Source organism: Agelaius phoeniceus, chromosome 10, assembly GCF_051311805.1.
Source record: "Agelaius phoeniceus isolate bAgePho1 chromosome 10, bAgePho1.hap1, whole genome shotgun sequence".
In the NCBI taxonomy this organism is placed as follows: domain Eukaryota; kingdom Metazoa; phylum Chordata; class Aves; order Passeriformes; family Icteridae; genus Agelaius; species Agelaius phoeniceus.
In genome coordinates, this window is record NC_135274.1 from 26,722,774 (window position 1) to 26,744,996 (window position 22,223).

At 51.9% G+C, this 22,223-nt stretch overlaps 1 protein-coding gene across 15 annotated transcripts in view; it reads right to left on the reverse strand.

The window, feature by feature from the left end:
• Positions 1-22,223, reverse strand: part of MBNL1 (muscleblind like splicing regulator 1) — a 64,582-nt gene that overhangs the window by 38,579 nt on the left and 3,780 nt on the right. For 7 of the 15 annotated variants that reach the window (XR_013183557.1, XM_077183589.1, XM_077183587.1 and 4 more), the window contains exons 1-2: positions 21,335-21,471; positions 6,322-7,228 (exon numbers count right to left, since the gene is read on the reverse strand). The exons of 2 other annotated variants lie outside the window; for them this stretch is intronic. Coding sequence is in view for 8 of the 13 variants with exons in the window: in XM_077183589.1 (XP_077039704.1) it covers positions 6,322-6,495 (174 nt within the window). In the remaining 5 variants the exon portion in view is untranslated. Of the gene's footprint in view, positions 1-6,321; positions 7,229-15,985; positions 16,094-21,334; positions 21,472-21,567; positions 21,721-22,223 lie in introns of those variants that run through there. 6 more of the 15 variants (XM_077183584.1, XM_077183593.1, XM_077183592.1 and 3 more) reach the window with 6 other exon arrangements.

Here is a 22,223-nt window from a genome sequence, read left to right on the forward strand (position 1 = left end):
CAGCTCCTGTGGTTTCCTGGGGGCTGTCAGGGGTGCTGCTGAGCTGCCCTGGTGCAGGAGCAGCTGAGCCCAGCACAGAGCACCGGGGACAGCCCCATTCTGGCCAAGCCCAAACCCCAAACCCTGCTGCTCCCTCTGAGGCATGTCTGGAGGCAGGGCTGCGGCCTGGCCCTGGCTGTGCCTGCTCACCTGCAGAAGAGGCTCCTTCCCAGGCACGGACACACGGACACGGGAGCAGCTCCTGGCAGGAAGCGCTGACTCCTAAGCAGCACCCGGGGCAGTAGTTCCTAAATAACATCCAGCTGGGCTAACAAGGCTCTGCAGTCCCAACAAAGAAACACCAGCATTTCTCCAAAGTCAAAAAACAGATGTGATCATTCAGTATTGAATGTAATTTGTTGCTTCCAACAAATTTCAGTGAGCCTTGGCAACAAGGCATCTGTATTTGGAAAAACAGACACTTGGGGTCATCCTGGGAAGGAGACAGGCCTCACAGGCTGCTCCTGATCGCTCAGTTAAGACTTGGGACAAATGTCTGAATGGTCGTGACATGAGGTTTTCTTCTTTTTTGCCTCTTTACATCTTCCCTGCAAACCAGTTCAGAATTTTACTGATTTTGACTATGCCCAGCAGAGTTCCTGACTGTAACAGGAGCCCACGCTGGTTTCTATTATGCACAGCCTTTAAGAAATGACAGTGCAAATGCTGCAGTGCAATGTTTTAATTTCTACTTAATTTCCTTCTGCCGAGGCAGGGCTGAAACTGTAAAATGAGCTGCGAAGGCTGTAGTTAGTTGTAACTCCTCTGTCCAAAGGCCTGATAAGATTTCAAAACACCATCTATCTTCCCACAGAGGAACACACGTGCTTTCAATTGTTTGGTTTGCTAATGGACTATTTGCCACTCCACCTAACAATTGCCCCATTTTCTCCATGTGTTTGCCACTTTTCCCTTTGCTTCCTCTTCTGGAGCTCAGCCTGCTGGCAGACGCACAGGCTGGAGAGGAGAAAAATGGCAAATCAGACCTTAGGAATTTGAACATTGTTTATGTTTTCATTTTTTGCCAAGGGTTACTGCTTTACGAGCTTCCTTGAAATCAGCCATGTGTCCATCTGCCTCCCAGACCTGAGCCTCACCTCCTCCCTGCAGCCCAGGTCCGGCCACCGCCCGTGCCCCAGGGATGCCAGACACCACACAGGTAAAACTACCCGAGAATCACCTGCTCAAGTGTTCTGGGTTTCTTCTTTTGCCTTCATCGAAGAAGAATCGGACCCATGATCTGCCATTCTCAACATGATTAGTGCAATAGGCTTATGGGATTTTCTTCTCTTTGTATTAAATGAAATAGAGTTCTTACTCTACACCCTTAGGTAAGTGACACAAGGGAGAACAACAAGTCAAAAAAATCAGTATTTTTAAGCACTGACAAAGTAGAAAGACTTTAGTAGAGAGACTTGAACAACTAACAATTACATCTCTGAGGTAGAAGAAATAAGATGCTCATGAATTTCAGCAATAATAATAATAATAATAATAATGCTACATTTATGTATTTTTAAGCCTTCTTGGGAAAAGTGGCAGTCACTTTTACAGAATTCAGGTGTTCTATTTTAAAAAAATAAACACTTCTACATCAGAAGATAAAATACTATCATAGCAAGTGCTGGTGGGTCTCAGACACAAGGCACCAGAACTTCAACCTCAGACATTGTCACTAAGTGACTTACACTTCTGGTTTCCAGCTTTTTCTTAGAATTAAAAAAAAAAAAAAAAAAAAAAAAAAAGCAGAGAAATGTGGAAGTTTAAGACTTTCCAGCTGTTGAAGAAAGAGTAGAAAAAGCTTTTACACTTCATTGGGACACCCAGCTTGAACATGAAGGAGCCGCCTTAGCGGGAGCATAGCTTAGGAGACCAAAAGCCAACTTGGAAGCACAGCACCAGTGGTGCACGTTATCTTCAAAGCCATGGGCTGGGACCTGTGCTCACCACAGCCACCGAAGCCACGTGAGGGTCAGACCACTCTGAAGCAGCAGGTTTGGGAACACAGCAGCCCCCACCCCGCAGAGACCTGGTATGGGGCTGGGCCAAGCTCAGCAGGGCAGTGCCAGAGGCAGCACTGGGAGCAGCTCTGGGACACCACTGGGATAGCACCAGGTCAGCACTGGGGACAGCACTGGGACAGCACGAGGACATTGCTGGGACAGCACTGGGATAGCACGGGGGCAGCACCAGGATAGGACTGGGATAGGACTGGGATAGCACCGGGACAGCACCACAGGTAGCACTGGGGACGGCACTGGGGACAGCACCAGAGGGACAGCACTGGGACAGCACCAGAGGCAGCACGGGGACACCCGAGCCCCCTGCCCCTCCTGCTGCCTGACACTTTGCCCAGCACAGGGCTGGCAGTGGCCGCGTGGTGGCCTGGCCATAGTGACGGTGGCCTCGGCGCATCTGCAGCTCCCACAGAATTTGCATTTGACATCCATCCCCCCATTGTTCAGACATCTTTATCTCAGCTTTCAGGAAACGCGGATGACTCATCTATCGGAACATCTGACGAAGCTAACGTAATTTCAAAAACGAGTTCTACTTCGGCTTATTTTTCCAAGAAAAAGAAAGAAGAAAAAATGTTTCAAAATTATGGTAAAAATCAAATTTCTGTTGCAAACCAGTTTCCTGATTTAGGAACTCGAGCTTATTTTTGCTGTAGACAGTCTAACAGGCTTTTAGGCATCCAAATTTAGGAAAAAAATCCTACGGCATTTAAACAAGGCAGAGCCAGAGCTGGAGCTGACTCAGCCGCTCCAGCGCATAATTTGAATACACTACATAATCATTCTTGGTTTAAAATTATCCTCCTAATATCTGAGAGCCAGATTATCCCACACACGTTCATCTTGATTCACGCGCTCCCCTAGGCCAGCCCCGCAGGTTCCATTAGCGCTAATTAGGCAGCAGGATGATAACATCTCGGGGGCTGTCCCAGCCCTGACCTCCTGCAGCACCTCAGAGGTCACAGCCACGGGCCTGGCTGCCTTTTGCTCCCCACGCTCCCAATCAGCACGGGCCAGCGGCTGCTGGTTCTGCTCAGGTAAGGAGGAGCTGCCAGGTGCACCCACGGGACGTGTTTGCAACCAGAGACGGTGCCCAGAGCCCAGTGCCACTGCTCCCACACAGCACGGCAGGGCACCTCGGGAGGCAACACTGCTCTCCTTGCGCTAGCCCCGCACAGAGTCTGTGCCTTCATTTCACAGGAGGGGGAAATAGTAATTTGAAAAAAAAGCGCTTTACCCAAGCTGCAAGTTTCACTTCTGGCATCTATTTTTGCCTCCTCCCGGCAGGGCAGGGCCATGGAGCCTGGCTGCGGCGGCTGCGCTGTCCCTGAGCCCACAGAGGACACCTGGGCCAGGGCCAGAGCCGAAGGGCACTGCACTGCACAGGGTCCCTCCGAGGATCTGCTCCGCCTGCTTCTGTTCCAGGAATAGCCCAGCGCACAGGCCAGCTCCAGCTCGGAGAGTCCTGCCCAGGGCTGCAGCTCTGCAGCACTCACACCTGCCTGACGTCAGCTCACACAGCAGTCACTCCTAAGGCACACCAAGCCTCGGAGCAACACAGCACAGCGGGCTGGGCTGGCAGGGACCTCAAAGGTCACCTCACTTCAACTCTGCCAACATGCAGGAGTTTGTAGAGAAAAATTCACTGCCTAAGTATCTGTCTTATGTTCAAGAGATAATGCAAGAATAGCTGTATAATTAATACTAATACTATATACATTAATAAGAAATCAAATATTTTAACATTAAGGTCAATTTTTCAGCGTGCTGCTATTTTAGTAAAGAACAAGGACATTACATCCATATTGAATTACTGAAAAATTAAAAATTACTTCTGAATGTCCTAACCAAAAATCTTTTTTAATCTGCACTAAAGTATTGACTGACCTTATAAGGTCCAGACAGAGCTGGTGCAGCATCTCCCTAAATTGCTTTTGCAGAACATCTAAAGTTTGGGATATTGCAGACAAGGTAACTCAATGACTAGAGCTGGTTGAAATTGGCACACACCAAAACTGACACAGAGCTGAAACAAAACCAAAACTGAGCAATGGCTTCAGCAATGGGGATTGGACCGGGAATTCCCCAAAGGGGGATATTCCATTTGCAGTTTCCCCAAGGTATTCCCGTGCATGGTACAGCTGCTTAACCCAGCACCCTGCCCAGGGCTGGGAGCCGCTGGCAGCCGCAGGCGCCGGGCCCACGCCGGGACACCGCGGGATCCTGCCCTGCATCCCCGGGAGCCTCTCCAGCACACAGCAGCTCAGCCACTGGCAAACCTTTCAGCATGAGCACAAGTAAACAGCTCTGGTCAGCAGTGTATTTTTAAACAGCAGATTCTTTCCCAGCTCCCGGCTCGGCCCCTGCGCTGACTCCACAGGGCAGCAGCACACTCCTTTCCGAGGAGCCGCAGCAACGCTGTAACGTTACCCACGGTTATCACCCACGGACCTTGCAGTGCTTGGCAAAGGTCAGCCTCAGCTCCTGCATTAAAAAGGGAAGCGAAGAGCCCTGCTGACGGCAGCAGAAGGGCCAGCCATGCTGCCGGGGCTGGGGAAAGCAGGCCAGGCCGCGCTCCATCCCCTTACACAGACACCAGCTCACGCTGCTGCCTGGCTCCAGCACCAGCAGCACCCCCGTCCAGCGCTGAGATTTTAAGGCACTTCCAGCGACCGCTGACATCATGTCCGGGTCACTCTAGTGGCTGCTTTCCAGCCTTTTGGCAGATCCTCGCCATGAGCAGCAAGGCCAGCGGGGTCAGGCCGCGGTGGCCAGACACACGTTGCTGGGAAACCAAGCCGGGGACACTGCGGGCGCTGCTGCACCAGCAAACCCAGGGTGGCAGTCACAGCCCCTCACTCAGGAACGGCTGAGAGGCTCCGGGGCCAGGCCTGTGCTCCGGCAGCACCGCCATGCCCACGGTGACACCACGCAGCCACTGACGGCCGCGCCGACACGCGCTGGCACCGCGGGGCTGGGACTCCCCGCTGGCAGCCCTGGCTCTGCTCCTACCTCCAGCACGTGCTTAATGCATAAAAACATCTTATTTCCACATTTTAAAATTAATACCCTGCACTCACTGTAATTGCTGTATTTAAAAATAAATTGAACAACAGAGGAACAGACCCTTTCAGTATCTGCAAGTTAAGCCATGGCTGGTGGTGATGGGGCATTTATTTCAGGCCAGAGAGCACTGTAGAGCTCTACCCTGTCCCCTGAGCAGAGACAAGATGCACAGTGAAGCTCGGGACGCTGAGGATCTACAGACCTGCTGCAAGCCACTTCCTGCCCCGCTCGCTGCGCCGGGCCTGGCTGAGCCCCGAGCTGCACGAGCTGCCCAGCCCAGCTCCCTCCCAGCACAGCCCTGCCAGCAGCCAGCCCCCTCCTGGGGTCGGGCCCAGGGACAGAAAATCACACCGGAGAAAAAACTGACAGACAAATTGCTGCTTCCCAAGTTTTGATTCTTTCATGACTCCGCTGGATTAATTCTGTACTGTTTGTCGTATTTTATATGTTAGGTTACTCAAATCATGAAAAACCAAGGGAAGGAGCTGGGACCTGCACATTTAACACCTATCACTGACACAGCAGCTACAGTGAAACAACAGCCCTGTATTTACAGTGCCTAGATGGGATGTGCCTCCTGGAAACCCTCTCTGCTCCTGCCATGCTTACACGTCTAGAGGCACCTTGCCTTATGCTAAGTGCTGTCCTTCCCTTAAGCAAGTGCACTCGGGAAAAAGATGGGATAACCACACCAGTGCCAACCACAGAAAGGCAAGCAGGGTGCTCACAGACACCCAAATAACCCAAGGAGGAAAACACTCTTCTAAGGTTCACCATCAGCTGTCCAGGGACACCAACAACCCGCTGGTAGTTACGAGATGGAAACAAATCCTCATATTGCTTACGTGGTTTGTGCTATTAAAAACAAAGAATCCTCACAGTGACTTTGCTGTTTCTACGTGAAGTGCCCTTTATTCCAGCTACAGGCAGGGAATAATTTGGAGGCGAAGAATGAGCCCCTGTAGCCATACTGAGGATTTGAGCCCGCCAGATGTATTTTCCCTTCGTTCCCTATATCCTTCCCCTTCCCCTGAGGAAAGCAGCAACACAAATCGACAAGCATCAATAAAATAAAAGCAGCAAAACACCCCACTGCTGGCAGCCAGCACTTGCTCCTGTTCGGCTGCAGGATTTCTCTGGCTACAACTGCTTCTTTCATTAACCATTTATCCTTGAAAATAATATAATATTTACTCACTTTCAATGAGTCAAAGCAGGCGATTACGCGTCCGTTTTCAACTTGGCAGCTTTTCGATGGGTGTGCAAATTTACATTCCGTGTCTGGTCGCGAGCAAGTCCCCCTTTGGAACTCCCTACACACTTCCAGCGTTAGCCATTTTGTGTCCCGGATCGGTGTGACGCTAACAGCCATCTTTAGATTTTACAGGTAGTTAAAATTTCCAATAAAAATGGGCAAAGGGGTAGCTGAACTGATAAACTGGAAATTACGAAAGTGCCACCTCCAGAACACTTTTTTCCCCCGCTCCCTATTTTAAAACAAGTGCGTGTAAAACCGGGTGGCTGCAATCCCGAGGAAGAGCTGTGTCACCAGAGTTGGGAGCGTGGCACCGTTAGCGGGGCTGGGGAGGCCGGGCCGGCAGCGGGAGCGGCTGCGGGAGGGAGCGTGGCCGGGACTAGCCCCGCGCAGCGCTCAGCATCCCGTCCTGAGTGCGGCCGCCGCAAGCATGGGCACGTGGCGGGCTCTGGCAGCGGCTCCCGAGCTGCTCCCGGGGACGGCGGCGGGCAGGTGCCTCCAGGCAGCGGGCTCGCAGCGGGCTCTGCGGTGCAATCGGGATCGATTAGTTTGGCATAGACAGATGCAGCAGTTTAGAGCAACGACCGACACCGGGTTTAGGCTGGGCTTTTTCTCCTCCTCTCCTTGGCTTTCGGGCAGCAGAGATCTGACCTTCGCGGCACACTTTAGTGCACAGTGCAGCGGCGGCGGGGGAGCGGCGCCGGACCCTCCTCCCGGCGGGCGCGGGGCTGGCAGCGGCGGAGCGCTGTCGTCGCAGTCTAGCTGGCAGCAAGCAAGGCAAAAGCAGCGGCTGCTCTAGAAGCGGTCCCAAGCAGCAGCGACGTCAGGAAAGGCACTTCTTAGTACCAACCTGTGGAGAGAAGAGACACGTTACGAGCGGGCGGCGCGGGCGCCCCGCGAGCCGCCGCCCCGCGCAGGGCACTCACGGCTGCGGGCGGCGGGGCCGCGTCCCCGCGCGGGGCCGGGCGGCAGCACCGCCGCGGGCCAATCGCGGCGAGCGTTGCAGCGACACTCCGGGCAGGGAGCCAATGGCGGGGGCCGTCTTATGAAAGGTCGCGCCTGTCAGACGCCGGCCGCGCCGCGCTGCCCCGAGCGCGCCCGCCGGGGGCCGCGCGTGCGGCCCGGCGGTACCGGCGAGCGGAGCCGGCCGGGAACGGCACCGGGAACGGCACCGGCAGCGCCCGCCGGCCCTCCGAGCGCCTCGGGCCCGGCGCCGCCTGACCGCCCGCCGCGGCTCCCCGGAGCGCGGAACGCGGCGGCCGAACGGGACCGGCACCGCCCCGTCGGCCCGCCCGGCGCGAGCACGGACCGAGACGCGCTGAGCCCGGAGCGGCTCGGCCCCGGCGGCGCCCGCCCGCCCGCTCGGACACGGCCCGCGGCCCCGGGGGACAGCGGCCCTGGCCGCCGGGAGCAGCGCTGTGGCCGCACCGCGCCGCGGGAGCGCCTCCGGCCGCCGCCGCAAAGCCGCCCGGTAGCAGGGCAAACATCACCGGGATGCCCCGCGGGCTGCAGGGGTTTCCCTGCGCGCCGCCGCTCACATGCCCCGCTCTGCCACAGAAGCCTGGTGCCGCCTGCAAATGCCAATCCACTGTAATGAACTACAGCTCCCGTCCCACCTGAGGATCGCAGTGCCCAGAGGACGGAGCAGAGCGGGGGCCCTGGTGGCACTGCCCGGGACACACTGACAGCACCAGCCACGGGGATTCTGCCAGCACTGCAGCCCCAGCAGCATCCTCCGCCTGTGCTGAGGGGAAGGCTAGCCCCGTCCCCGTCTTCCTAAAGATGCTGCTTCATCATCTTCCCATTTCCCACTGCCCTCCACTGCAGGTCACTGACACAGCCCCCAGAATCGCACCCTGGGAAGCGATGCTGTCAGCGTGCATGCAAACCAACAGATGAGAAAAAGCTACAGTCTTTTTCTAGGGACATAGTGATCAGAACAACCAACTCCAGGGGAAGGAAAACACACCTAACAGAGCTAATGAGATTACAACAGGCACCATGTGTTCTTTGCCAGGACACTTGAAATCATGCCACGTTTTTAATCCCTGCTAGCAAGAGACAAACAACGACATAATTACTTGCAAGCACAGGTTAACAACTAAGTGTCTTTGTGGTAAACACAGATATTCATTTGCTTCAACTGCCTGAAACTGTGAAGTTTGGGGTCATCCTGCACCACCAGTCACTACTCCTCAGTGCTCAGGATATTGAATTCTTAGGTCTTGAAAACTTGTTCTGTAACAAATGTCCAGGCAAACCAGTTTGGTTCTTGCACTTGTGCCACACTTCCCAGCCGTGCCAGATTAGCACCAAGAGATCTGCAAGCAGAGAATGTGCTGCTGGGGCGGTGTGCCAGCAGATCCAGCAGATCCACCTGGCCTCCCTGCAGCCTCGTGCAGGAATACCAGCACATCAGGGCACTTCTGGAAGCCTAAACACAACCCCCAGCCTTCAGTCAAGGTGCCCTGCTACTTGACCTGCACAGCCAAGAGCTGGATCTGTGTCCTCCCACCATCACTCCTGCGCTGCACAAAATGACTTGTGTTATTTTGTTAGGAACATCTGTTCCCTGTGAGACCCTCAGGACACGGTGCTGCCAATGCCAGCAAAAAGGGCTGTACCACAAAGCTGTGGAACAGCTCTAAGCAGGGTTTTCTCCAGTTCATCAGCTTGGTAACCAATCCATACCAAGCATTGATTTTTCCAAACACCAAGAAGAGTTAGAGCAGCAAATTGATGCATTTTATATGCTAAAGCCAATGCAAGTTAAAGGCCACATTTTCCAAACAAGATATTTCAGTCTCATTACAGAAGTAGTCATCCCTAACAAGAAAGGAAAGTGAGCATGAAGGCAGCACCCAAAATGAAAACAGATGAAAACTAGCTTTTGTGCTTTCATGTATGACAGGAGAAATATCCCTGGTAAGGCTCCCCAAACTGTGTTTAACTCCCAGGTTTGTAATAAGTTTTCTGTTAGGATTTGGACAATCACCCACCACTCAGAGAGAAATCCTGCTCCTGCTGAGGTCAGTGACACACTTGTGACTGCACTAATTCCACCCTTCCTTCTTCAGGCTGCCACCCACAAAAAGAAAAGCATTACTCCAAGGAGCTGGTGCCTTGAAGGTAAATCTTCAGAACACAAAGAAATACTACATGTACATATTGTATGAACAGTTGCTTGGAGAAAAAGTGTTTTGTCATAGTTTGTTGTCTACCTGAAAACAGCCAGAAATGTCAGCTTTAAAAATAGCTTTGAGCAGAAATAAAGCATGACGTCAGACCAGAGGTTTATCTTCCATATCCACTAAATAAAGGAAGATGTTAGCATAGAATTAGCTTTTTTTATCTGCATTTTCCCATCACTTGGAAATTCTCTTGTGATACTCACTCAGTCACTAAGGAGTCCCCAGCAAGCTCCACATGCTAGGAGATACACTGTCTGCAAAACCCAGCTGATATATGTGCTGTCTCCTTGGGGCTGTCCCTGATAAGATGGGAATGACTGTAACAAATCCAGAGGGAGGACCATAGGGACAGGATAGGAAAAGGATTGAACTTCTTATTTTTCATTCAATTAAAACTGATTATGGGGTCGATGGTTTCTGGACCCCACCTAGCAGAGCAGTCACTACTAAGGACTCTTGTGATCCACAGGTGGGTTTTAAATTTCACCTTTTGAAATCTGGAAGCATTTGCCACTTGTCTTGGGAATATTGCAACATTGGTTTGGCCAAGGCAGAACCTTGCCTTGACTGAATATTGAGCTACAAGGATTGAAAGCAAATTAAAAAGTGATTCTCAGAAGAGACAGAAGAGAGAATAACACTGAGGAGTCATTCCTTAGGAGGGTAACAGAGATGACTTAGTTGTCTCCTGAGCTGGGTCAATGAAAATGATTAAGAAGCAGCCTCACAAATCAATGGAAAGGTTACCTGGAAACGTCCAAGAAAGTGAATCTGACACAGAAGAGACTCCTGTTACTTCCCCTTATTGCTATTAAGACATGTGCAGACAGATTAACAATGCATTTTCCCCTCTCATTGCAGCCTTTGACACAAAAATAAGGAAACTCCCTGCACTGAGAATCGCTCCCAAAGAGGCGTTGTTTTCACTGCTCCTGTAACTGGGCTTGCTGGACATCCCTGTTTATCTCAATTCACACGTGTCTCCCAAAGAAAGATGTAAAAAGCTGGGGAGGCAAGAAGCCCAGCACTAAAGGAGAAGATGGCAGGGAAGAATGCTATTTTTATGCTTAGAGAAAGTGGAAGCTGAAAACACCAGTCTCAATGACATGAGAACTGTCAGCAAGAACAGATAATTACACAACGTGAATTCATCCTCATGACAATGACTCTAATGAGATAGGAAATGGAATAAAATCAATATTCTATTTACACTGACAGGGCAGTCTCAAAGCTTGAAATTGCCAAATGGCTGTCTTTTAAATCAAGGAACACAAAATTACCGACTCCTTACAGTATTTTCAAAACACCTCTGCCAAACTCAAAGTTTACCAATAACATATCTCAATATAAAATTTGGAAGAGATACAGCAATTACTCCATGGCACAATTGAGGGATATAATTATAGCACTGTCACAAAATTAAGCTGAAACAATGAGCTAATTAACATCTTGTCACATAACAGTATAGGACTGGATAAAGGAAAATATTCTTTAGTAGACTGCAGCTGAAGATTGTCTCACACTCTGGGCTGCACTCGCTGCTCCCATAGGACAGCACAGAAGTGGAAGCTGATTCCCTTTACAAATGTGTGCTTTTGTGTATTTCAGGAAAACATGGGAGTGCAGAGGCAGGAGCAGAGAGCAGCCAGCCTAGAGCAGGACTGCCAGGGCACTGGAGCCTGGGCTGGCTTTCCCAGCTCCCCAGCCCAGCAGCTGGGACTGGGAGCCTGGTAAAACTGCAAGCACATGTTGGCTCTGAGCTACTAAGTGCCACACCAGATTAGTAAAAAAACTGCCAACACTGCTTCTGTGACGCAGATATTTTGCATGACATACATAGTTTTAGTACTACTACTACTGCTAGTGGTAGTGTTTTAAAGGTTTTTTCTGTACTGTTTTAGCTCTGACAGACTTTCCTGGTGCAACCTCCCACTGACTTCAGTGGCTCCTCCAGCACATCCCCATCAGACATGGTTTTATCTTGAGTCTATTTCACAGTTTCTGAAACTGTTTTAGCAGTACCACCTAACTGTGACATTCCATCTGAATTTAACACACCCAAGTGTACTCGGTTCATGAAAACTTGATAAATAATGAACAAAGAGGCAACATGTTGTACACTACATGGCCCAGCCACATGCAGAATCAGGTATTTCCCCAAGATTTCCATTCCTAATCAAACTGTGAGCCAATTCCCACCAGCAGGGCACGGGCACTGACATACAAATCCCACAGCCCAATCCTCTCTTACTTCAGATTACAGTAATGCTATTTTCAAGTCAGAAAGCTACACTGCAAATTCCAAAAACCCTCTTACCTTTAAGGAGCAGACAGTTACGGATTAACTGCTCTTGCTGTAATTTTAAAAATATTAAAGTCAAGAAACGTGTCTGCTGATTTTTTTAAATAACCTGGGCTATATATCAATCCCTGTTACAAAATTTGAGACTTCAGGGACACACGGGATTTGCAGTTTGACAGCGTTAGCTGGATGTGTATTTATTTATGAGCAAGAACAGGCACAGGCCAGGCCCTGTCTCTGCACGAGGACGGGGCACACAAGCTGTTATTCTGTTCTTGCAACTTTAAGTCAGGGACACAAAATGGGCAAGGACTACTCTGCCTTTAATCCACTTTTCATCAATTTATGTATTACAAAGCATTTACATATCCATCCCCACCCACCACTGAAGTCACAAATACTGCTTCTGGTAATAAAAACATATTTGCACTGTAATTCCCTTGCCATAACATTCATATAATGTATTTTAGAAATGGGAAGTTCTATATTATCCTGGCACAGGGGGATTCCTACCATAAAAGAAGTGACATTGCCCAAGCAAGCCTAAAAAGAAGTTGTTTATCTTTAAAAATAACAGTAATCTAGTGATTTAAGTTAAAATTCCAAGAAGTAACAAACTGAATTGAAAAAAACAAACCCTGCTTTAATAAAGTCAGTTTCATTTTCTTGTTCTAATACTAATTTTAAACAAGTTTCTGTACAAAGGCTTTTGAGAGGCCATAATAAGTCAACTACGCACCCTTCCCAAAACTACAAGCTATTTATTAATCCGACTCTTGCAGATTTTGTTTGATTAACTGCAAGTGTACACAAGCCAAGCAAGGCAGGAGAGCAGCAGGATGACCACGGCAGCGGGGTCAGCCCAGGAGCAGCCCCCCAGCCCTGGCAGCTCCCCAGGCAGCCCAGGGTGGATGAACAGAGCACTGCACCTGTAAAACCCTCGCTGCTCTGCACCCTGCAGGTGTGACTCAGGCTCACTAGGAACACAGAATTACCGACTGGAATTTGGCTCACGCCTGTCTCGGTGGCAGCGGCTGCGGGGTGTTGGCCTCAGGAACAGCCACATGGCAAACCCCAGGATGAGTCCCACAGCCCGGATTCAGAGCCAGGAGGCACCTGCAGCAGCAGCAGCAAAGAGGCAGAAACTGTCCCATAGGGACAGGTAACTTCCAGCTGCACGTGCATGTATGAATTTATATAATATATATATGGATGATTAGCATCATCCATAAGAAGAATCCCTACAGAAAAGAAAAAAGCCACATCCATGACTCAGCAAGGGAAGGAGCCGCTTCCCTCTGACACCAAATTCAGCCGATGCTGATGGTTTCAGCAGAAGTGACCCGGAGGAGCTCTCACTGGTGAGAGGTGCAGCAGACACCAACCCCGGCTTCCCACGGGTCTGATGCCTGAACCTCTCCAGCACAGCAAGGGGAAACAGCAGCCCCTCAGTGCTGCTCAGGTCCCACTTCCCTTGCTCGTGCAGCTGCCATGTGGCCCTGGTGCAAAGGGTGGCTTTTCCTTCCCCAGAGACAGCTGGGTAAAGCAGTGGGCAAAAGGATTCCTGAGGGACCACTGCAGACAGCACCTGACAGATCAGGACATACACATGGTCACTACTAACATTATTAATTTATTAATAGTACCACTTCCTCCAGACAATAAGCTCCTCCCCTTGGCCTCACTAACTCATCCCTGGCTGGGCCACTCCTCCTACCTTTGCCCACATCAAAAACTCCAGATTTCAAAGTTCTTGCCCGCTCACATGACAATTTTGTTAGGACAATAATTTTGAGTCAGGTGTCTGGATGCAGCTACCACATCCCTGCACACATCAAATTAACCAGCAAGATTAAATCTGAACCTAATTACCAGGAATAGAACAGGCCATTTGTGTCACATGGTCCATGCTGATGCGTGGTCCTGCTCCTGGTGACAATGCCAGCAGCTCTCCTGGCCCTGAGGAGACACGGACCACAGTGGGGCACAATTCCATGGGGGATGCCTTGCTGCTCTCTGCCTAACAGGCACACTCCCAGGCAGGCCCATCATGAGATTGCTTCATCTTGCATCTGCCTTGAGGGCAACCGAAAAGGGATGTGAGTCCAGCTCATGAGGAACTCGTTACACTGAGCTCTGCTTGCAGCAGCCCTTAGAACCGCTCACTTCAGCTCAGCCATGGCGAGCTATGGCAATGCAGGGACAATCACAAACCAAAATTACCTGGGAATGAGGGACAGCAGAGCAGTTCAGGTTGGACTGGAGGACTCTGCCCAAGTGGCAAACCAGCGCCCTGGCTCTGCAGCATGGCCAAGCAGCGCCAGGCACGGCACCCCTGAGGAAGGACCAGGAGTCCCACACCTCTGAAAGCACGCCAGCATCACCGAGGGGCAGCACTGCCACACTGGGAACACCTGGAGCAGGGAGGCACTGCCAGCTCAGAGCGATGGCGACACTGCCCGACTTGGTCACCAACAGGAACCACGGCAAGGACAGTCCTGAAAACACTCCAGCATCTGCTGTGAGACAGGAGACACAGCCACTGCATTTGCATTCACAGCTGTCTGTTTCTCAGGGAATCGCAGATCCAAAATAGAGCACTTTGCTTTGATTCATTCTGGCCTTACATTTAATTTATGTTTATAATCACATCCTTCCAGGATGAGACAAACTTGTACAACTTCTCAGAAAATACAATGAATCTATATAATTTATTTAATTAGTTACATAAGAATCTAAACCACAGAGAATGGGATTTTAATTCTCTCTGCCCTGTCACCACCTGAGGTATCAGAGATGACTGTTATACACTAAATATAAAATGATTTTTCCATACACAGCAAAACTAAACAAGTTTAGGAGACGCTTTCCTTGCCTTAATAGAGATCCTTACATATACAATGCTCAGCAGCCCAGACACACTTACTGATGTGATCAGTTTTGGATCGTGACCAATCTCACGCAAACTAAACAAATACATACGTCTTTGGATATCAAGCAAAAGCTCTAAATTAGTCACTGGTATTAAAGAGAAGTAATAAAAACTGCATGACTTATTTTAGGAAATAAGTGGAAAATATCTTTGAGGCAAGTTTTTAATCAGTATTTGCTTTAGTATATTGTTATGCTGGTTCATTTTGAATGATGACTCGTACCCAGCTAACAACAACCATGAGAAACAGGCCTCTAAGAGCCCCTGTTCAGAACAGCCTCTCTGCACACAAGCCCAGCCAGCAGAGCTCCCACCACACAGGGGACAAGTCACAAAGGGGCTCCTGAGCGGGGCTGGTCCCTGCGCAGCACAGCAGGGCCGTTGGCACTGTCCCTTAGGGCTTCTCACACCAATACTCTGGAATGCTCTATCCTCTGCTTACCTTCTCCTCAATGTGTCCCTTTTGAATACTCTGGAATGCTCTATCCTCTGCTTACCTTCTCCTCAATGTGTCCCTTTTCCATTGGCACAGCAAGCTACCCAAGTTAAACCCAATGAAGGCATTTTGGAAAAACCTCAAAAGATCACTGTTTTCCTTGTATTGTCCTCCCTACCTCTAAAAGCCATTTTAAAACACCAAGGATGAAAGTTTAAATTTCTACTCTTACACAAAAAACAAAAACGGGGATATTGGAAAACAGAAACAAGGATATTTGGAAAACAGCTTCTGAAATAACTTAAGAAAACCTAGCTTTTATAAAAATGGTGATGAAAGGCAGAAGTTGTAGAATGCTTAGAAGTTGTAGAAAACAAACCAAATCCAAAGCAATAATTTTGTCAGTCATGCAGAAAAATTAGTGAAAGAAGTTCAAATGCTTATATTTCTGTTCCACCATTAGCTGTACTTAATTATAAGAATTGAACAGAGCTGTGTCTACTTTTCACAACAAAAATCCCATTATTAAAGATTTATTTATTGAATATATTTGCACATAAATACAGGAGCTCAATAAAATGCTGATAAGCAGCAAACAAGGTATCTGCCCAGGGACTTCCTTCCCAAGCAGCCTGCAAAGCTCCAGCAGCACAGCAAGTGCCCACACTCCCAAAACAACATTTTAAACTGCTACACATCAAAAAGCTGAAAAATACATAATTACATTATCAGGATCACGGACTCACCACCTTTGATTTTTCACTGCTTGAAAGAAGGCTCAAAGTCCACAGAAGCTGTGCCTACGTTTGGAGCATGGAAGGATTCATGACCCAGGTAAAGAGTACCAGGCTTCACTGAAAACCAGAGGCGGGCACATGAAGTCAGGAACGCTGCTCAGGCACTAATAAACTCTTCCACACACTAAAATCAACATTTTTTGTTCGGATTTTATTCCAAGCTTTGGAGAGCCACAGAAGAAAAAAGGGAGAGTTTATTTCTGCCCAGCAAGCCCTGCCATGTTTATCGGGAGCTTCCTTCCGTGGGAGCCAGAGGCACAGGCAGCGCTGAAACGCCAGCGAGCGCGGCCCTGGGGAGCAGCGAGGAAGAGGAAGGGCGGGTGGCCCTGGCAGCACCCGACAACTCCTTTATATGGCCAATCCAGGCCCGCCGCTGTGCCTTCAGCTTGGCACCCTGCTCGGAAAGCCTGACCCAGCCCGGCCGCTGCTCCGAGGCTCCACAGCTCGGCCAAGAGCAGAGCCAAGGGACACGGCAAACGCGGCGTGCTCCCACGGCAGTGCACTCACATCGAAAGGCAAAGCTCCCCTCCTCGAGCGCCGGGTACCGTCACTGCAGTGCAGACAGCGCCGCTGCAGCGCCACGGCTCCCGCGGCCTCGGCAGCACATCCCGGGGCTCCGGCCGCCCAGCCCGGCTCTCACAGCGCGCTCACGGCAGCGCCAGGGCCCCGCGGGGCTGAGCCGGGCACCTCCGGCTGCTCTCCCTTTTTTAGAAGGCAAAAATTCCAATTAACTCCTCTGGAAGCGGGATTGGGCCGGGAGCCCAAACATGCTCTGGGTTCCCAAGTCCTTACTCAGTGCTCGCAGTTGGCCGGGCTGGCGCGGGACACAGCCACGCAGCCGGAATGCGCGGAGCTGCTGCGGGAGGGTTTGGGAGCCCGGGCCCTGCCTGCTCTGCAGCCTGTGCCCAGCCCCGCCAGGGCTGTACGTGCTGCAGCAAATACCAGCCATGTACGGTACAAACGCTGCCCTCGGCCTGCCGGGCCGCCCGGAGCGGGAATGCAGATGCCATCAGCCGCCTCCGGTGCAGGCTCTGCAGGCAGAGCCGAACCCACAGCCACCCCAGGCGGGACACGCTATTTATAATGCTTTCAACATTTCACTTTTCTCTGCAAATAATACCTGCTCCAAGTTCAAGTCCAAGGCATATTTTGCCTTGCCAGATGATCTGCGACCGTCTCATGACTTATTACATTGTTATCGCTGCTAAGCTGAGCAAACAGGGCTGCTAAGTCTATTAATCTTCTGAAACACGAAGTCTGAAACTGCAGAAACAAAACATCTCACTACAAGATACATAAAATGTGCTATAGAGAGATAAGGGGGGAATTCAGTGCACGCTCTGTTAAGTTTTTTCAGTGCCACTGCAAGCAAGACTGACGCACTTTTGCAAGAGCCGACTCTGGATGTAACACCAACAAGTTACATAAGGGAAAAGAAATTCCTTTTACAAGAGCAGCCTGCCCCAGGGCGGACAGCGAGGTACACTTCCACAGGAAAACCTGGGCACTCAGCAGGCGCTGGGATTGCCACCTGTACATTCTCAAGAAGGACTGATAAAAGGAGCCCAGCCCAGCCAGGCTAGCCACGGCGGGCTGTGCAGGAGCTCTGAAACACGCCCAGCCCTTTGGTGTTTAGAGCAACCTATCTAGTACCTATTGCTTTTTATTCTGCAGAAATACACTCCATTCAGCTATTCATATACACCTTGCATATTTATGTACCAAAATATTTTTCTGAGAAAACAAGTATTTGGCCTATTTGCCCAAAGCAAAGGGAGCGCACAGGAGTCATACATTTTATCACAGTGCTCAGATCAGAGCAGCTCCAGGAGGTAGTGGGGCTTTGGAAGGACAGACAGACCCAAGCCGAGCTGGCCCATTCCCCAGGCTGGGCTAATGCTGGTCGTGCACTTGCCTTATGGGAATTATAATCTGCCTACACAAAACTCAGGCCCAGCTGCATTTTCCTCGGGCCTGGCTGCTTCAGTTTCCCTGTACAACCTATGCATTCAAACCAAAATGAACTCAAGCTGCAGGATTTTGCACCCTCTTGACAGAAGTGCTGTCACCTTACACACAGCTGCTGCTCTTACTAATTTGTACCAACAGCAATTTTACCTCCAAAATTTCAAGCTTAATCAAGTTGAATTGTGAGAACTCGAATCAGATTTTACTAAGGACAGATTATACCTATTGCAAACTTTTTTTTTCTTCCCAGCTACTTGGAACAAAGATATTTTGGATAAAAATATTCTTCTATAACAATTACATGCACATAATCTGAAACATGGACTGTTTCACAGGGTAGAAGTTGACAAAGTGGACATTAAAAAAATTAATTGACCCCTTAGGAAAAGCAATTCTTCTGATAGATAGTGGGACTTCACCCTGAGGTCAGCACACATCACACCCAGCCCCCAAACTGCCCGTGGACATAGGAAACCTCGTATCTGTCAGCCTGCCCAGCTCAGGGTGCTGCTGTCACTCTCCTGCTGCTGCCTCTGAAACCACTGAACAGACTTCAGAGCATCTTCAGAACAGCAGAACCTACTGCTGGTCTTGAATGCCCAGAGCAGGGCAAACCAACATTTGTCTCTGGCAAGGTACTGACTAAGGACACTGCCCCTGCACAGACTGCTGAAGGGAGAGTGGGCTCCAGCATCCCCACAGGAGCCACACAAAGCCTTCACCTCACAACTCGGGACATTACCTGTACTTGCTCATCTTAGGAGGTACTGAAGTTTCACCACAACTACAACACGGTTTTAATAGTCCCTTCTCTTTCCTTGTTAATTGCTGGGAACTCTCTTTGACACTAATGGAATTGCAATTGCACATATTCACAGCAGAGCAGGCTCCAAATGTCACTGAGGACAGCACTCGAACATATTTACATGTTTATTCTTTTGGTAAATAGCTATGGGGTAGGAGGAAAGAAACATTGTTTACTTTGCTGCATAACTTGAGAAACTAAGTTTACAGTATATAATTGTTTAAAAAATTAAATTTAAAAATAATAATCATAGGCAACTGCTCTAATCCTTATAGCACACAAACAGTGGAGACCACAAGTCATGCAAGGGAAAGGAGAGCCCCTGTGTAGGGCTGAGCACAGCAGGACACAGTGAAGTGAAGGAATTCCCAGGGAAGCAATTGAACTCTGCCAGATCCTCCCTCTCCCTTCCCTCCGGACAGGAGTAGTAGCAGGAATTTGCTGATAAACTCATAGTTGCAAAAATCACCCTTGGCATGAACATAAATCATAAGGAATGGGAACAGAACTTTTCCTGCAGTTTTACCTTAAGGAGCTGGCCTTAGCTAACATGCTGTTTACAGCATTCCCATCGAAAATATGCCTTAGGAAAACACACATTGAGCCTTTGAAAGTAACGGAGTTACCACAAGGCCTTTTACGGCCCAACACGCATGACTTCCTCAGTGTCAGAAAATGATGCCTGCAGATTATCCACCAGCTCCTGAGCAGGAATCATCCACTATTTAGGAATCAAGAGGTGCTGAGGCTCATGCCCCTAATTACAGGCATCCCTTTGTCACTACCACCTCCCCACTGACACTGAAGCAGCAGAATAAAACAAGTACTCAAAGGACATAAAAACAGGGAGGGAGGCCTATGATTTAATCTGCACTGACCATCAGATCTTCATCTACACCACACGTGTAAGAACCTTCCTGCGGCCACAGAAACCCCTCTGGACAGTGAGGTGAAACCATGTGGCTTTTACAGCCTGTCTGTTCTGGGCAGCCAAACCCTGGCCCTGCAGGGCAGCAGCCTCCCACGGCCAGGGCGGGCTCCAGTGTTTCTGGCACCCATCTCCATCTCCTGGACATCACCCTTAGACTGCAGGATTCCAGCACCGGCAGCTCGAGGACAGGAAGGTCAGAGCAGCACCTGCTGCAGGGATGGAGCAGGACACGGCTGGGACATCGCACCAAGGCCACGGAATGGGGCATTCACCTGCCCTGCACAGAGCCCTCAGAGGACAGACTGCAGGAGGGCATTACAGACCCTCCTACCCACGGGAACCAGGCTGGAGGCAGCTGTGGGATACACCCCAGCTGGCTACTGCCCATGCCTGCTTTCAGCCCAGAGCAGAGAGACGCCCAACACCTCTGGTTCCTGCAGTGGCACATCCCAGCCTTCCACATGCGGCAGTCCTGTCACCATTGCAGGGAGCACGGGGTTACCAAGCCTTTCATTTCTTCCTCTTTTATCTACTTTAAATTATCATAATACTGCTGTATGCCAGTGGGCCTGCCCGGGGTCAGTGTCACATGCAGCCAGCCCGAGGGAAGCCTGCAACCTCTCCTCAGCTCTCACCCCAAATTTCCCCTGCAGCAACAAGTGTCATCGGTTAATTATTCATTATGCAAATCATTTCCTTGTCACTTTGGAATATGTCGTCGTTTCATTAGAACCCCTTCTCCGTAGTGCCAAAAAAAAATACAACCCAGTTAAGTTATTCACCATTACTATTCATTACTTCCATCCCTCTTTCCCGTTACATCCCTTCCCTGAACCTGCTCTCCTGCACTTCATTATCTCTGTCACCCCTGTCCTGATTCTCCCGTTCTCTGGGGCATATATTCCCAACCTCAAAAAAATCACCAAAAGAAATTATTTCTTTCTAAAACAAACAACCACATCTTTTTCCAAGACAACCATTTTACACAAACATCCCTGCATTTACCTCTTCCACTATGCCAGCGTCTTAACAAACTGACTTGCTCGCACCTGCAAACCAAAGTTCGGAATTCAAGAACTTTCTCCAAAAATGAAACAAAAAGCTCTCTTTCCCTCACGCTACCGCGGCGGCTGCCGGGGCCAGGCCGTGCGGGGAGTGCGCACGGGGCGCTGCCGCCCGCCCCGCCGTGTGCTGCTCCCGCCCCGCCGGGCTCCCCGCCGGCCTCGGACACCGCACCGCGGTACCGGCCCCGCCGGCACCCACCGCCCGCCGGGCAGCCCCGGCGCACGGCCGAGCCCCGGCCCGGCGCTGCGGAGCCGCCGCTCGCCCCGCGGCCGGGCGGGTCCGGGCTCCGAGCTCCGGGCGGGGACCCGCGTGGGGAGCCCCGCGCCGGGCGCTGCCGCAGGGACGCGCGGGCAGCGGGGCCGCGCCCCGGCCCCTGGCGGAGGACGGTCGCTGTCCCCGGCCCGCCGAGCGCAGCGACGCTGCCCCGCTGCCCGCGGAGCCCGGCGAGCCCCCCTTCCCGCGGAGCCGCCCCGCAGGGCCGCCGCCCGCCTCCCCCCGCCGCGGGGCCCGGCCTCGCCGCCGCACTCACCCGGGCCTGCCGGCGGGGCCCTGCCGGCGCGGCCCGCCCGGCTCAGCGGCTCATGCTGACGGTGCCGCCGGCGCGGCGGGCGGAGGCAGCGGCGGCCCGGGCTCCCCGCGCCAGCCCCGGGCCCGCTTCCGCCGCCGCCCCCGCCCCGCCCGGAAGCGCCACCCGGCCCCGGCCCCGCCGGCAGCCCCGGGCCCGCGGGGCGCCCGGCCCGGCCCCGGCCCGGCCGCGCTCACCTAATCCCGGTGCGGCCTCCGCGCTCCGGGCGCCGCGGGAGCGAGGGGAAGGCGCGGAGCGGGGCGGCGGCGCGGCGGGCTGCCCTCCCCCGGGGCCGCCCTCCCTCATCCTCCCCGCGGCGGAGCGGCCGGCGCCTCATGAGTCACCGAGCCCGGGCCCGCACACGTGCCCGGCCCCGCCGCCTCCGGCCGGGGGAGGCACGGCAGGGGCGGCCTGGGGGCGGGCGGCGCTGCCCGGGCCCCGCCGTGTCCGCAGGGCGCCCGGCGCGGTGGCTCCGCACCCCCCCAAGGCCGTTCCTGAGGACACGATCCTCTAAGGATCTGCTTCCCACGGCAGGCAGAAGCACCCTGCTCTCCTCCCGGCTCCCGCTCTTCCTTCATCTCGGCGAGAGCAGCCGTTGCAGAGCGGCTGTTCCGCCGGCTGCTGCGGGGGCTGGCAGGGCTCGCCCGGCACCCACCATCAGCAGCTCAGCGTCCCGGCCCTCCGCAGCAGCGGCGGCAGCCCACCGCCGAGCCAACAGGTCCGCTCTGCCCGGCACAGGGCACGTGTCGGTGCTGCCGTGTGGGTGACACCGACTGCAGAGTGCAGAAAAGGACACGCAGTCGTCTAGATGAGCCAGAGGGGTATCGGTGTGCCCCCTGCCAGGACACGCACA